Source organism: Simochromis diagramma, unplaced genomic scaffold, assembly GCF_900408965.1.
Source record: "Simochromis diagramma unplaced genomic scaffold, fSimDia1.1 OVJJ01000308.1, whole genome shotgun sequence".
NCBI lineage: Eukaryota > Metazoa > Chordata > Actinopteri > Cichliformes > Cichlidae > Simochromis > Simochromis diagramma.
Window position 1 is genome coordinate 1,705,807 of NW_024386785.1, and position 14,892 is coordinate 1,720,698.

The following is a 14,892-nucleotide window of genomic DNA, read 5'->3' on the forward strand; positions in this document are numbered from 1 at the left end:
TGGCGTTCCACAGGGTTGCGTCCTCAGTCCCATCCTCTACACCCTGTACACCCACGACTGTGTCGCCTCCAACAGTGATAACAGCATACTGAAGTTCGCGGACGAAGGTTCAGGAGTGTGAAACCCAGAACATCTCGACTCAACAACTCCTCCTTCCCCACTGCTATCAGACTCTTGAACAGCTGACCTATTTTAACAGTAATAATAATTTTTGCACATCAGGTAATCTCACATATCAAACCAGCATATTAAGCTCATTGATCGTTTGCACATAAATCTATTTAATACTTCATTTTTTTGTCTCCATTTATTTATTCATGCTATTTGTATTGTATTTTTTATTGTACATATTAACTGGCATCTGTGTGTGGACAGCAGAGAAAGAATTTCATTATACAGAGAAATACTTTTTCTTTGCACACATGACAATAAACGCTTTGAATCTTAAATGTTTGGAAAAGCAGCCTCAGATTGAATCATTGGAATTTTATTTACCATTTAAATGAAGTCCTTCTTGGGGATACTTGGGGTACATGTCAGTTTCACAGTCAAACTAAATTGTAAACATGTTTTAATTAGTTTCATTAGTATAACCTACACCGGTGGGACAAACAAGCATTCATTTAAATCCATTTAAATTCTGAAGCAGACATGGACCAACCTGACTGCAGGCGTTTTACCTCAAGTGACCACATCTTTAACTGTCCTGTGAGAAATCAAGCCTCACTGCCTCAATGGAAAATAAGAGGCTCAGTAGCAGCAAGGTTCAGCATGCCAGCACCTCTGCAAAAGCAGACGCTTTGGCAGTTTGTTGGTCCGGAGCGTTCAGCTGTGTTAATGACACGATGACGCTAATCAGAAAAAGACTGAACAAAGGAGGGTTGCTAGCACGATGCCTCTTATCTCTAAAAAGAACATGGCAGTAAAGTTTAAGCTTGATTTAGACTTCTGCAGGAAATCTAGTTCCAAACTTACAGTTCACCCAGAAACCTCTCAACCCTAGACCGCAACTTTCCCCTCCGTCTTTGCGGGCTGCGTCCACCTGACGCACAATGACATCAGATTATGTGAAAGCGTTCCTACGGGAAAATAACGGTAATCTAATTACCGTTTTTGCAATAGTAATCCCTTACTTTACTCGTTACTTGAAAAAAAGTAATCGGATGCCCATCTCTGGCCACAGGATTCTCGGCACCCTGCAGTCATCGACCTTGAACTCTGTTTCGGATAATTTCAGTGATAAAAGTGAGGACGTTTGTCTAATTGCTAAAACTTTGGATTACTTAGCTGTGCTCGGACAATGATCGTGAGGTCAGCTGCAAATCTCTACGTCCAGACCTCGACATGATTGAAAGGCTGTGGTGGGACCTTCAGACACCTGTGCATAAACAGGTCTCAGGTTCCCCACAGCGATATGAAAGACTAACGATAACTTATGTATTGTGAAAATTATTTTTCACATGTCATTTTGCACAGTTTATATAATGTATTGCTTTATTGTAGGTGTTTGTGCATGTTTATCGTTTATGGCTTCCTATCTTTAAATAATAAGGACAGCAAACAGTGACGTCACAGTTGCTTCAGCCTTTTATATACAGGTCACGGACCCGGTGTCCGTGAGCAGTGTGGATTATTATTATTATTATTAGTAGTAGTAGTAGTAGTAGTAGTAGTAGTAGTAGTAGTAGTAGTAACTGTCCCTGAGACAGTTAAAATAAAGTTGTTTATTTCATGTTGCTTAATTTAGTTCATTTATTTATAAGATACGATGATAAAAGTGTAACATTGATTAAAAAACATGTCTAAAATATGTGATTACAAAATATGGGTTTGTTAAATATGTAAAGTGCTGTAAAGTTTGTATGAGGTAGAGTTTGTAAAGGTCACATGACCAGGTTTGGTTGAGAGCACAACCATGGCACGGTGGAGCTTGCATGGATACATGGCTACAGATGCATCTACAGCCTCAACGTTAATGTCATTCTGCATGTGGTCCAAGAGGCGCACACGGTATGCTTTCATGTATATTGTTTGTATAATGTTGCATACGTGTTCTAAACTGGTAATAAGAGGACATTTATGTTGTAAACATAAATGTAAACTTTGTGTTTCTTCAGTTTTCACGGTGTCTGAAGACAAGAGTGAGAGAGAGAAAAATAAATTTGATGCGTGGCCATTGTTTGTTGGACCCCTGTAGTTACATTATTATTATTATTATTATTTTGTGATGTGTGCGTCTTCTGCACGATGCTGTCATGTCTGTGTTGCACTTATTGTATGTATGTATGTATGTATGTATGTATGTATGTATGTATGTATGTATGTATGTATGTATGTATGTATGCATGCATGCATGCAGGGGCGGAGCGTGGGGGTGGCTTACTGGGCTTAAGCCCGGGTTGTTTTTTCAGAAGCCCGGGGTCTTTTGGAGTGTAATTTTTTCATAGATGTCTGGCTGACAACAAAAGTACACACAATATTCGAAGCACATAGTGCACACTGTGGGAATTTACGACTGTGCGTGAATCCCCCCTGATGTTGGTATGATCCGAGCTCAGGCACTGAGCGACTGAGCGAGAGGGCGGGGCAGCTGCTGCCTGTGAGTGCGCTGTTGGAGAGGCGGAGCCAGCTTAAGTTTGACCAGGTATCAAAGCAAATCATTCGTACTGTACAAATAATGTAAATATGACGGTGAATCACGAAAGATTGATATCAAACTGATCACTTGACCCATATTACGTTACTCGCTCTTCAAGTGAATCAACAAATGGCGAAATGAAAAGCCGAAAAACAACAAAGCTGTTTCTTTAGAGAGCCTTAGCTTACGTGTGTTTATTTCATATTTTCAGTTGTTTCCCTCCACGGCTAAATAAATCGGTTTCAGTAATGTACTGATATACAAGAATGGACATAAGGAGCTTCTTTCAAAGAAAAAACTCTGGTAGTATTTTATATATTATGCTTTGTATGTTGTTCAGTATATTTCTATGCAAAACAAGAGGAACTTCAATACACAGCAGTATATTCACAGTTGAAACCAGATATTTACATACACTTTATGGAAAACACAAGAACATTTTTTTACTGTACAACATCAATTTAGAGTAAACTTGTTTGTTTTAGATAAATATTGAAATATCTTTTGAATTAGTTAAATGTCAGAATAAAGAGAGACAGAGCTTCTATTTTTTTTTTTTTATCACTTTCATCAAATTTAGGAGCACATACACTAAGTTTATTGTTAATTAATAAGAAAACTGCAGACGATTCCATTCTGAGCTGAAGAAGCTTCTGATTGGTTCGTAGAGTCCATGTGAGTAAACTGGTGGCACAGCTGTGGATGCATATAAGGCAAAACACAGAGCCTGTTTCTGTGACATGGGAACATCAAGAGATGTCAACCAAAACACCAGGAAAAGAACTGTGGAGCTCCATAAGTGTGGCTCAATTTTGAATACAATTTGGTGCCATTTAAAATTAAGAAATATAGATAGTTTCTCTCTTTACTCTTAAAGTTAACAAATATGTTATTGATAAATAATATATTTAAATAATATATTTATCAATCTAAAAAAAAAATAAACATTTAGTCTGATTTGATGTTACAATTAAAAAAGTGTTTTGATCTGAAGAGTAAATATGTGGTTTCAACTGTATATTTGATGATTGTCAGCAAAAAGAGGGAGAGAGAGGAGCAGAGAGGAGCAGAGAGGGAGATGGAGAATGAGGACAGAACAGAGATGAACAAGAGCAGGTGAGACACACATGTTAGTCAAATGGTTGTTTACCAAAAGTATCACCGTATCATAGGTCCTCATGTATCTCGAACCTGGTGTTTCTTTTTAGGTTTACTATTTTTCAAATTCTATATTTATTACGTTTTGCAGGCTTGTTTGCACAACAAGGCTGAATAATTATATAAACTTTTCTCAATCTAAATATTGTACTTTGGTAGAATTAAAAAAAAAATAAGTGTAGTGCAGGTCTATGATGATTTTAGTGCTACTATCATCTAGTTCTGATTCTGGTTCTGTCTTGGTTAAGTCCTCAGTAGTCCTGATTTTGAACTGTTGTAGTCCTGTTTTAATTCCGGATCAGTTCTGGGTCTGGTTGAATTGGGGTTTAGTCCTCGTGTCTTGATACAGCCCCGACTTTGCATATGTGATGATATATATATTTTTCCCTATATGAAGTCATTCTTTTTTGAACAAAACTCAAAACAGAGCCAATTAATCTTTCAGTCATTTCAGCCGTACCAAGGTCGAGGCTGGTTCATAGAGGCGATCGAGCATTTGCAGTCGTAGCGCCTAAGCTGTGGAATAATTTGCCCCTATACGTCAGACAGGCTCCTACTGTCAGTCTCTTCAAATCTTATCTTAAAACATTTTTATTTACTGGCTTTTAATACAGCATGAGAGTTATTTGTTATTTTATTAGGTATGTTGTATTCTTGTACAACACTTTGGTCAACGCTCCTGTTGTAATTAAATGTGCTATATAAATAATTAAACCATAATAATCATGTAGTTATGTTGAACTGCAGTGAAACAGAAGTGCAAAGGCACCACAAACAGGTCCCTGTTCCACTCGTTCCAAATCTCACTTGTTGCCTTATTAAACCTTGCATCGACATGTCCTGCACCAGTAAGCAAACACCACACACTTACTGTAATCTAAAGCTGAGACCAGTGTGAGGAACAGTGGTGTGTCCCTCAGCACTTTCACTGGATGAGTCATTTCAGGAACAACAACAAGGAAGCCGCTGTGGCGGGTTAATCATAAACCAACCTGAGGGACAGAATGAGGAAGCAGGATTATTGACTAACCAACTTCTGCTGCCACACAGGAACAAAAAACCAACTTGGCAGCTCACCTTAAAACAGACAGCCAGAAAAAAGCTCAAGAAATGCAAAGCAGCCTCTGTGTGCACGGCTAAAACAAGGGCGTGTCTGTCAAATTAGAAAGTCCCTCAGGGTTTCATATGCTCCGACAGGTTTTTAGAGCAGGAAATTAAAATCTTGTAATGCGTGAAAAATAGTAGGCTACTCAGCATTTCAAATGAGCTCGAGGCTTTTTGTCACGTGAAGGTGGTTTTATTTTAGAAGCAGGTTGTTTTCAGTTTGATGCTGAAACCAAAAAAGGCTGCTGCCGTAGCCAAACTGAAACTCAGGACATTTCCTCTCCGTTTCGACCTCATTAGCTCCCTTCAAATAAACAACAAGTTCTCTCCTTTTTCCAGAGAAATCTTGGCGATGTTTTCAATCATAGTGTTTGGGAGTCGCTCCAAATCACAGGAAGTTTGGGGAAACCAGGTCTTATTAACATGATGTTTCCTGAACAGCTCAAGGAGACATTCTTAATAAAAAGATATTGAAGTGATGATGTTTTAAAGCCACATGGTTATGCACATAGACCGTATAAAAGATGGACAGTGTCACTATGGCAACCACGATGAGACTGTACCTTTCTTAGTGTTTTGAAACCAGATGTCACAAGTGTGGAAACATGTCTCAAAAACATGTCTCAAATGAGCAGTTTGAACTCCTGTGAGTCAGCCTTCTTCTGGTTGGTTGCCCCTCTCAACAGAAGTTGTGAACTACAGGTGGGTGGAGCTTCTGTGTCTGAAGTGGAATTTATAGTCCAGCATATATTCATCTGCATACATGTTTCGGTTCCGAGAGGGGGTTTCACACACCAGAGTTGCACTCCTGTGCAGTCCTTCAAGATCTTGACTGAGTGTTGCTAGAAACAGATGATGTATGCGTCTGCCGAATGCTGATTGGTTAACACGTAGTCCAGAATAGGGCGTAGAACAACAGAAGTTCACCGAGAACGTGCAAAAAGCACAGACAGTAGCTTCAGTGGACACTTTTCATTGTTTTTAAAACACCCGTTTTCACTTCAGCTTCTTTGTTTGCAGCACAAGCAAGAGTGAGCGGTTGTACAGACTTTGTACAGCGCCTCCATCTGGCAGCGGAGCCCTCTGCAGACAGACAGGCCCGATCCCGGACTGGAGTAGACGTGTTGATGATGATGTTTGCACTGCTCTGTTCTGATTAAAGAACCAACACATTTGTCTAGTTGAATGTGTCGTCATGCTCGCTGGAGCACTCGGTGCATCCCACTTCTTTCTCTTTGGGGTAAAGATTGTTTCTGTTGTTCTGTGGATGAGTATTACACACTGTTCTATGAAAAGTTTTTTTTTTTTTTTTTTTAGGTGAAAGAAAAATCAGAAGAAATGAATCAACATTTCTTAGAATCAAAATGGTTTTTCCAACATGTTAAGATTATAATGAGGCACGGAGGATGCTGCTTTGGAGACTCAGCTGCGTTACTGCTCTTATATTCACCCTTTGAGCCTTGCTCACATACTTGGAAAATGGCTTTGTAAGAATCACTCAGCCTTGCAATATGATCATTTAACGTGTCACTCAAACACAGCAGTCTTGGTTACTAGAGTGAAGCAGATTTAATCTTAAATGATTTTAATTGTCATTGAGATCATGCTCACCTCATTTAATGCTATATTACATGAAAAACACTTTTTTCTTCATAAAAAGATTGTAGTCTGTATAGACGTGTGTAAATTGTAGCTTCATGTTTTCTGCTGCTGTCATTTAATTACACGAAAGACAAAAATAGCATCATTAAATGTCATTATCCAAAATAAAACCACACAAATTTGAGACAAATAACAGCTTTACCTACAAAAGCTACAAAAACAGAAACCTAGGCCTGTGGGTTAAGCTAAATTTATGTCACAAAGTAAGTCTCAGCTCATGTTGGATATTTTAAGAATATTGACCTAAAATGAAACCAAGTTCTAAAATAGAAGGAAGACAAAATAAATTTGAACCAGTGTTTAGATTTAATTACTGGTACTTCATCGCTAATATAGAGCTACAAAGGCAGAAACAACAGGAAACACCTAAACTTAATTTAAGTTTTCATTTTCACATGTTTGGTTTGAATAAAATGTGGTGGATTTTTATTGTAGTCCATGAGTACATGAGTTAGCGTCATGGCCCCTGAAGAAAAAACAGCAGCTTGCGTGCGTATGTTTTGTGGTGAATGGTTTCAGTGTAATGTTGACACTAAACTCTGCTTTTAGTAACTCCGCAGGTTGTTTCTGCTCATTTCTAACCTCACCGTGAGTTTAAATTCATCTTCTCTCAGAAATATGTGAGCAGAGCAGCAGCGGCAAAGTGACAGGCCTGAACACAAATACGTTTTGTGCCCCAAAATAATCAATTTAGCAGCGCCATGCGAGTTCACATCACTACTCACTCGATCCAATTACATAGGATGTAATGCCCGATCAGGCCATGTGACTCAGCCACACACCGATTAAAAAGTAGCAGAAAAAGGCCCTAAAAGGTGTGAACTGTACTCTGATATAAAGAGACAGGAAAACAATAGCAGGGTGACCATTTTAAATATTGGATTATGAAATATGCCGCACACAGATTAACCTAACATCAATAAAATTAAAGAAAATTAGCAGAAAGCTGCAGTTTCCTTGCAGCTCAGCAGCAACAGCTACACAATGTCACCATGCTTCATCGTTTCGACTAAGAGTTGTAATGTGTACTTAAATGTATGAAGATAAATAACACACATTTAGAGGACATCAGCATCCTGAAAGGATTGTTTGGATGTTCCTCTGACCAGTGAGCCTGAGAACAGAGGACAGCATCAGTTTGATGTCAGGAACATCTCATCTTAATTAGCGAATACCGCGCTGCGCTGCAGACAAAGCAAAGGTGGAAATCTCTCAGCATTGATATTTCAGACACTCGTCTGCTGTTCCACCACAGAGGGACGTTGGGTTTGACATGTTAAATAATGTAAAACAGTTTGAGCAGTTTAAGGTCAGCGCTCACGTGACATACATGACTTTCAGACTGACCACAGCATTAAAGCATTTATAGTCCGAGTTATTGTACGTCCTGCTGCTGTAAAATAAATTAGCCAGTCCTCTCAAATAAAATGCATTTCCTTCTTGTTTTATGTTATAAAATAAGGATGTAGTTTTAGTTTCACAGAGATATAAGATGATAGATAGTTGGACAATGTCAACAGTTTGTTTTAGCAAAAACAGGCTTCCTTGTTTGATTCAACAGTAAAATGGAAAATTATCAGTTACCTGATGTTTAAGTTTATAATTACACTGGATTTGTTTCTGGACATAAATTTTATGTGACTTTGAAGCTTCATTACACAACGTTTTTAAAGAGTCTCTTATCCAAGCAGCCACTTTGGAAAGACAACAGGATAAAGGACACTGTGCAGTGGGGTCGGGTTCATTCATGAACAGAGCACAAAGTGGACCCAGAAGATGCAGATGGAGGACAAGTTAAAATTTCTGAAAGCCACAAACGAGGGAATTTACTACAACCCCCCCCAAAAAACAACGCCTTGATCCCAGAGTCTGACAAAAAGCCAAAGACTCACCAGCAGGTATATCGACACCTTGACATCCACCTTTGTTGTAGTGTTCGTGTTGCATACCATCACAGGACCCTCGGCCGCATTACTGTGACAATGACCACGAACATTAGGTGGCACTTGATTGTAATGGAAAACTGGTCAGTCCAGCTCGCCCTGGCGAGTTGATCCAAGTAGGTAGTGATGGAAAAGAGGCTATACAAAGTTGATGGAACAAACAGGGAGAACAGACAATGATGGAGACACAACTCTGGGAGACCAGACATGGGGACGTGACCGGGGAGAGAGAAAGGGTAACGACACAGAAACAGGAGTGACTTCCACAGGAGACGCTGATGATTGAATTTTTATGCAAACTGGCCACCTGCATATAAATCTAGTTCCTGCAGCTTTTTCAGGAGCATGAGTGGATATTCTGTCAGTGTCTACCTGGCACATGATGATTTGGACCATCTACAGTTTTGCTGGTAAATTACCATAAGTGTGTCTGTTTGTATGATCATGGTAAAACATCAACCTGGAAACGCCTACAGAAGTGAGTCTCGTCTCTTTGTCATGTTCCGATAGCTCACAGTTGCTGTGGCTTTTGTGATCCAGTGGAAATTATTTTTAGTATTTTCTTGGCCTGAGTTTGACCTCTGAGGCTGAACATACACTTAATAAAATACTAAAATTAAAAAGAGACGTTATTTTTGTTTTCACTCACTGTTCGGGTAAGGTACCAGTGTGACTCGGTTCAGATTAGAAAAAGGCCTTATTTTGGGTTCAGATAAGCATGTTCACAGTCTTAACCCTTTGCATTTTAAATGGCATGCCGAAGAGTATCGTGTAATTGAAAGTGTGACACAGAGGAGTTTGACGTATGATGGACTGAGTCATAACCTTTCTGCCAATGAAGAGGACTATTGGACCTGTGTGAGGTTTGTAAAGAATTGGTCTGGACTGCAGGTGTTTATTCTAAAAATAAACTTTGAAGAGAAATGGACCGAGATTGGACCCCTGAGGAACACCCGTACAACCTGTCAAAATCTGGTTTGAGGTCGTTGAGACTTAACTGAAGTGAAAGCAGGAATCTTTGTGTTGAATGAAGACAGGTAGGATTAACAGAGCAGGTTTTTGAATAGGTGGAGGAAAAGCTGGAGCTCTTAGAGAATTCAGGACCCTCTTAATGTCTTAATGTTAATGCTTAATACTAAAAACAGGGTACAGTGCTGATGGGGGTTCATGAAAATAAGAATATCTCCAGTCTGAAAACAACCTAACATGGTGTGCATGTTAGACTCAACCTATTTAGCTTTGCATGTTTTACACACACCAGCCTCACGTGACTGAGTTTATCTGATTATTGGCTGCAGCTCATTTAATTAGATGGGTCAGAGTTGAAACTAGAGGCAGGTTTTTCCAGGAAAGCACATGAAAGAAGTCATTGACAGAGATGAAAAGCAGCGAAGTTAAAGGTCCACAACATACAGAAGTTTGTGCATTGCGTATAAATGTGGCGTATAGGAGAAAACCTAACCTCAAGCATGACCTCAGAGTTACTCAAGCTGTTCTCAATCGTTATCTGAACTTCACAGTGCGTTATTACTGCACTTTTATTTCTATAAATACTTTTCTGACAAATAAGACGTTGGACTAGATTGTCGAGGATGTGAAAGCTCTCAAACCGGCTTTTCCATAAACTGAGGAATGAAAACAAACACTCACACTGTACTCCTGATCCACAGTCCTGGAATCGACTGTCTTCAGTCTGGACAGCAGCGAGGGCAGCAGCTCCATGTCGAGTCAAGTAACATCCAACACCTGAGCCGAGCTCGTGCGCCTCACTGATTCTACTCTCCTGGCTGCAGGCTGATCAGCCAAAACTGAAATTGAAATAAGCCTCTCCCTCTCTCTCTCTCTCTCTCTACCTCTTAGTTGTCTCTTTCCCTCTCTGTGTCTCAGTTCTGCCTCTGTCTGTCAGTTAATAATTTAACACCAGCTAATTGAGCCTCTCTCTCTTGCTCTCTCTCTCTCTCCCTGTCTGAACTGAAGAACAAGGAAGTATGTGGACAGTTTGAAAGAAATACAAAAACTTTATGACTGGTTACTTCACTGAATTTTAAAGCGTGTGTTACAGAAATATATTTCCTTCCTGAAGCACACAGCTAGTGAGTAATCTGGCACAGGCTGCATACCCATGTATGCAATCAGGCAACCTGTTTCACCTGTGTGTTCACCAGACAGCGTGCAGAGATAGATAATCTTGATAGAGAAGTGTTGACAGACGTGGAATTTAAAACCACTGAAAGATATAGGCACGTGTTTAAAAACACTGATCTGTGATGGACACGTGATTAATTCTGCTTTTTGCCGACCAGGCGTGGAAAGGTTACTAGATAGAGATCTAACTTATGTAGTTCAAAAGTTGAATAACCACTCTTACATAAATTGGAGGCAATCTTATCTAGCTCTTTTCTGTTCTACCTGAACACACCTCATTCACACACACTCATATAAGCATTTTTCTTTTCCTGTCCTTAAGTGCTTTCTATCTAACAAGGATATTTGGCATGCCAGGGCTCAAACCACCAACCTTATGGCCTGCGCTACCTCCTGAGCTACAGCCCCTAAAAACATTAGAGGCAAAGACCACCAAATACACTCAGACACCTTGCAAGAAACAGGTTTGACTCCCTTTTACCTTCTTCAGTGAGTGCTGGAAACACTCCTCATCAATTTTGGTCCATATTAACATAATTAAATATGAATACATTAAAAGCCACATACACAACTAATTCCCATTACTCTGGATGTGATATTTTCTTTATTCATTTATTAATTCAGTAATGAAATGACCCTGGCTCACCATTGCACATCTATTACAGCTGTCCAGAACCTAAAATGACACCTTAACAGTGCTTGTTTTGCTCAGTATTCAAACAACAGCCTTAAGGAAACCCAGAGTTAATCTATAATGAAGAACCTCAGAAAGAAAAGGACAGCACGTCCTCACATGTGAGAAGCTGGGAGCGAAAAAGGTTTTTAAATTTATTTACTGGAATTGTTTTGTAAAAGCATCACTCATTTGGCCTTTGAATGTTAAACAAAAGTTCGTATTTCGTTATCTCTCATGACATTTATATGGAAATATCGCCATATATTTAAATCTGACCTCTTAATATTCGCAGGTCTTGAGTAAATGTGATTTGAGTGATCGAGGTTTCTCTTAGGTTCTCGGAAACAGCATCAGAGTGAGCGCTCTGTCATGGCGGCTACTCTGTCAGCTGCTCGGTTCTCAGAAACTGCGTCAGAGTGAAACCTCCATCCTGTCTCTTCCTCTGTGTCAGCTGCTGCGTCTCCTCCTCCGCTAGCTTAGCCTGCTAGCTCGCAGCAGCAGGGAAGGTAAACATGGCTATGTCGCAGGCTCTGTCCGAGGAGGAGTTCCATCGGATGCAGGTGAGAAAAACTACGGCGATTGTTCTTTTGGTGTGTAGGTGTCAGTGTGGTGAAAAACACCTGTGCGGTGCAGCATCACTGCCAGGGGCGTTTGCCCAGTCTGCTAATCGTGAGCCGTTGCTAGGTGGGAGCGGTTAGAACGGCTAGCTCGGCTGACATTATTCATTTAACGTTGGCAGGAAGGTAACGGGCAGCCAGAGCTTTGACATGCCTCCGGGCGATATACTTAAGAAGGGGAGGAAGCAGACACAATGAGAGAGCTCAGTTCAACACTTAGCCTAGCTTACACCCCCCCTGTAAAGAAAAGCACAGCGTAGCATTTTTGGTGCTAACCGTTATTTCTATCTGACAGCGGGCTAACATGTTAGCATTCACGGGACTCTCGCCCTGCTGAGAGTCACGGGGTCCTAGGCAAGCTGCCGTGGGCTCCTCTGTATCGGAGACAGGGCCGGGAAGCGCAAACACCTGTTAACATACTAACCACTGACCTCCCCGACTACTTTAATAGGACTGTTTACTCATAGAGTCGTTCTCTGTGTTTGCACAAAGTGTAAGAACAGGAATCTTGACTGTCTTCACACATGGTAAACAGCAGTAGGGAAGAGTTCAAATATATTTACCACAAAAAAGCCGTTAATACAGCTGTTATACTGTAGTAAACGCATTTTTTTATTTCTTTAAATGCAGCTGTAAGGCCCCTCTGGGGCAGTAAGGTGGGTCCCCTCAGAACGTCATGCTGTTTATGAAATATTTAGGAAGAAAGATCTTTCTAAAAGATGGAGGTAGCCACTGGTGTCAGCAGCTGGTTTTGGACTTTTATAACTGTCATTGTTGTGTTTTTTTGGTGTCAGCAGTGAGTGTATTTAGGCAAGTGAATAGAGTGCTCTATAATGAGCATAAACAGCATTTTGGGTGGGTGTAGCTGCCATGATGTCACCCGTTGGTTTGCGAAGTCCTGCTACAAAGCTTCAAGATCAGGGTGTTTAATGTCGCCCGCTTGAAACTGGATATCTGGGATGGATCCGACTATGAATCCGCTTGTGTTAAGTGCTTCAGTTGAAGGCAGCTGGACTTCTTGGTTCATGAAGACATTTCATCTCTCATCTCAGGGGCATCTTCAGCTCTGAAACCTGATAGGGGGTCCCAGGTATTTAACTCTTTGGGGAGGGGTGGGACCACCTGTGCATCACCAGCGGTTATTTTGCCTCTTGCTGACATTCATTGATCTCTGGTCACCATGCTGCTGCTTGTTACAGTAATCAGTTTATTTACATGTTAGATTTGTTTTTAAAAAGATGAATAAGCTCATCTTCAGTTGACCTACTGGCCAATCAAAAACACAACATGATTCATGCAGTTTCTAAGTAAAGCCGGTCATAAATTAATACTTGTGTGTGTGTGTGTGTGTGTGTGTGTGTGTGTGTGTGTGTGTGTGTGTGTGTGTCCTTGTGCAGGCCCAGCTGTTGGAGCTGCGGACGCAGAACTACCAGCTGTCTGATGATCTCAGGAAGAACACGGCAGGTAAAACCTTTCACTCTTTGTCCTTCTTGTTCCTGCTGTTTCATCTCATCAACACTTGAAATGACCACAAGCACACGAGAGGCTCTTTAAAGCAACAGAATTTTTAAAAACACGGATTAGAAGACCCACAGCATAAAACCAGTTTTCCTGCTCCACCTGAGCAGTTTTTGTCCAGGTGAAAGTTTTACTGAAATTAAAATTCTTTTTCGAGAGCGACCTTGCCAACGGGGCAGCAGACATTATAAGAGACATTAGAGGACAAGTGCAAATGTCACACAGTGCATGAGAGAGAACACAACATTGAGATTATATGAAATACAAAATAAAAGGTCAAAGTCAAAATGACTTCAAACTCATTTTGTTGCAAGATTCAGAGAAACCACACTGACCAAGAAGCTTTTGTCTCAGGGTTTACAAGTGACTGATGCAAACCGTTAACTGTGGGGCGGTTTACGACCGTTTCAGGTCCGTCTGCATATTATTCCAGGAAAACAGGACCGGACAGATGAATCTTTGTTTGTGTAGAAAGGGCTGGGATTAGCTGCATTTTAAAAAGTCATAAAATAAACATGTGTAGTTGGAAACACTGTAAGGCCAGAGGAGGATTTTGGTGTAGTTAACTTGGAGCCGTCCTGTGTAAAATGAATCAGTGCCTTGAGTAACAGGCCCTCAAGAGTGCACAGATCTGGGTCAAAAACTTCTGGCCTTATTTTGCCAGCATTTTTAAGCCCTCATAGGTCCATGAGTACAAGGATATCCACAAATTTCAGAGTTAAAAGACACATTTACATGGCTGGACTAAAAAAGAAGACAGCATATGTAGGTAGAAAGGTCTTCTTTCTACCTACATTTTGATATCAGGCTCATCTCTAGCCACAATCCCTTCTAGGTCGTAATCATTCTGTAATATAGTCATGGTATGAAGGTAAAATTTCCATGGCTTTGTTAAATACGCGGAGGGGCTCAGGTGGGAAGCATTTTAAGTGGAATGGTCCAATAATCATAGTGATGGTATTTTTATTTCTGTCCCACTTTTTAAAATGTACATATTCACACAAAATAAATTGCACACAGATAAGTGTGTACATATCACAGCATAGCCTGCATGAAAGCAAGCAGGGTCCTTCACTAGAATGAAATAACACAACATGAGACGGTCTACGAAAACGCAAACCTACAGGAGGGAATCTGCCCCCAGCCCCCTGACATTCACCGATACAAGCAGGCTTTAAATGCAGTCGATGTACAGACTCCACTTCAGCTAACGAACATGAAATCATTCATCGGATAAATATTTGATTGGCCCATGTTAGCAGTAAAACTTTAATGAAGAGGAAACGTGTGTTTTCTATAATTAAATGTCGTCCTGGTGCATTTCAGAGCTGAATGCCGTCCGTCAGAAGAATGTGGTTTTGGAAAGAGATTTTGTCAAAGCACAGAAGGTAACGAACACTTTATTACTATGTAGTTGTTTTTGTAGATGAG

The 14,892-nt window shown here is 40.4% G+C and overlaps 2 protein-coding genes across 7 annotated transcripts in view; one reads left to right on the forward strand and one right to left on the reverse strand.

Moving 5' to 3' along the window:
* The window catches only part of ptpn18 (protein tyrosine phosphatase non-receptor type 18), a 33,448-nt gene extending 22,829 nt beyond the window's left edge, over positions 1–10,619 (reverse strand). The window contains exons 1-2 of one of the 4 annotated variants that reach the window (XM_040022710.1): positions 10,156–10,616; positions 4,668–4,788 (exon numbers count right to left, since the gene is read on the reverse strand). Coding sequence is in view for 3 of the 4 variants with exons in the window: in XM_040022708.1 (XP_039878642.1) it covers positions 10,156–10,227 (72 nt within the window). In the remaining variant the exon portion in view is untranslated. Of the gene's footprint in view, positions 1–4,667; positions 4,789–10,155 lie in introns of all 4 variants that reach the window. The other 3 variants (XM_040022708.1, XM_040022707.1, XM_040022709.1) reach the window with 3 other exon arrangements.
* Positions 10,620–11,736: 1,117 nt separating this feature from the next.
* gripap1 (GRIP1 associated protein 1) overlaps positions 11,737–14,892 on the forward strand; it is a 42,616-nt gene continuing 39,460 nt past the window's right edge. For all 3 annotated transcript variants that reach the window (XM_040022703.1, XM_040022704.1, XM_040022706.1), the window contains exons 1-3: positions 11,737–11,886; positions 13,341–13,407; positions 14,788–14,849. In XM_040022703.1, coding sequence (XP_039878637.1) covers positions 11,839–11,886; positions 13,341–13,407; positions 14,788–14,849 — 177 coding nt within the window. In that variant the 5' untranslated portion in view covers positions 11,737–11,838. The remainder of the gene's footprint in view (positions 11,887–13,340; positions 13,408–14,787; positions 14,850–14,892) is intronic.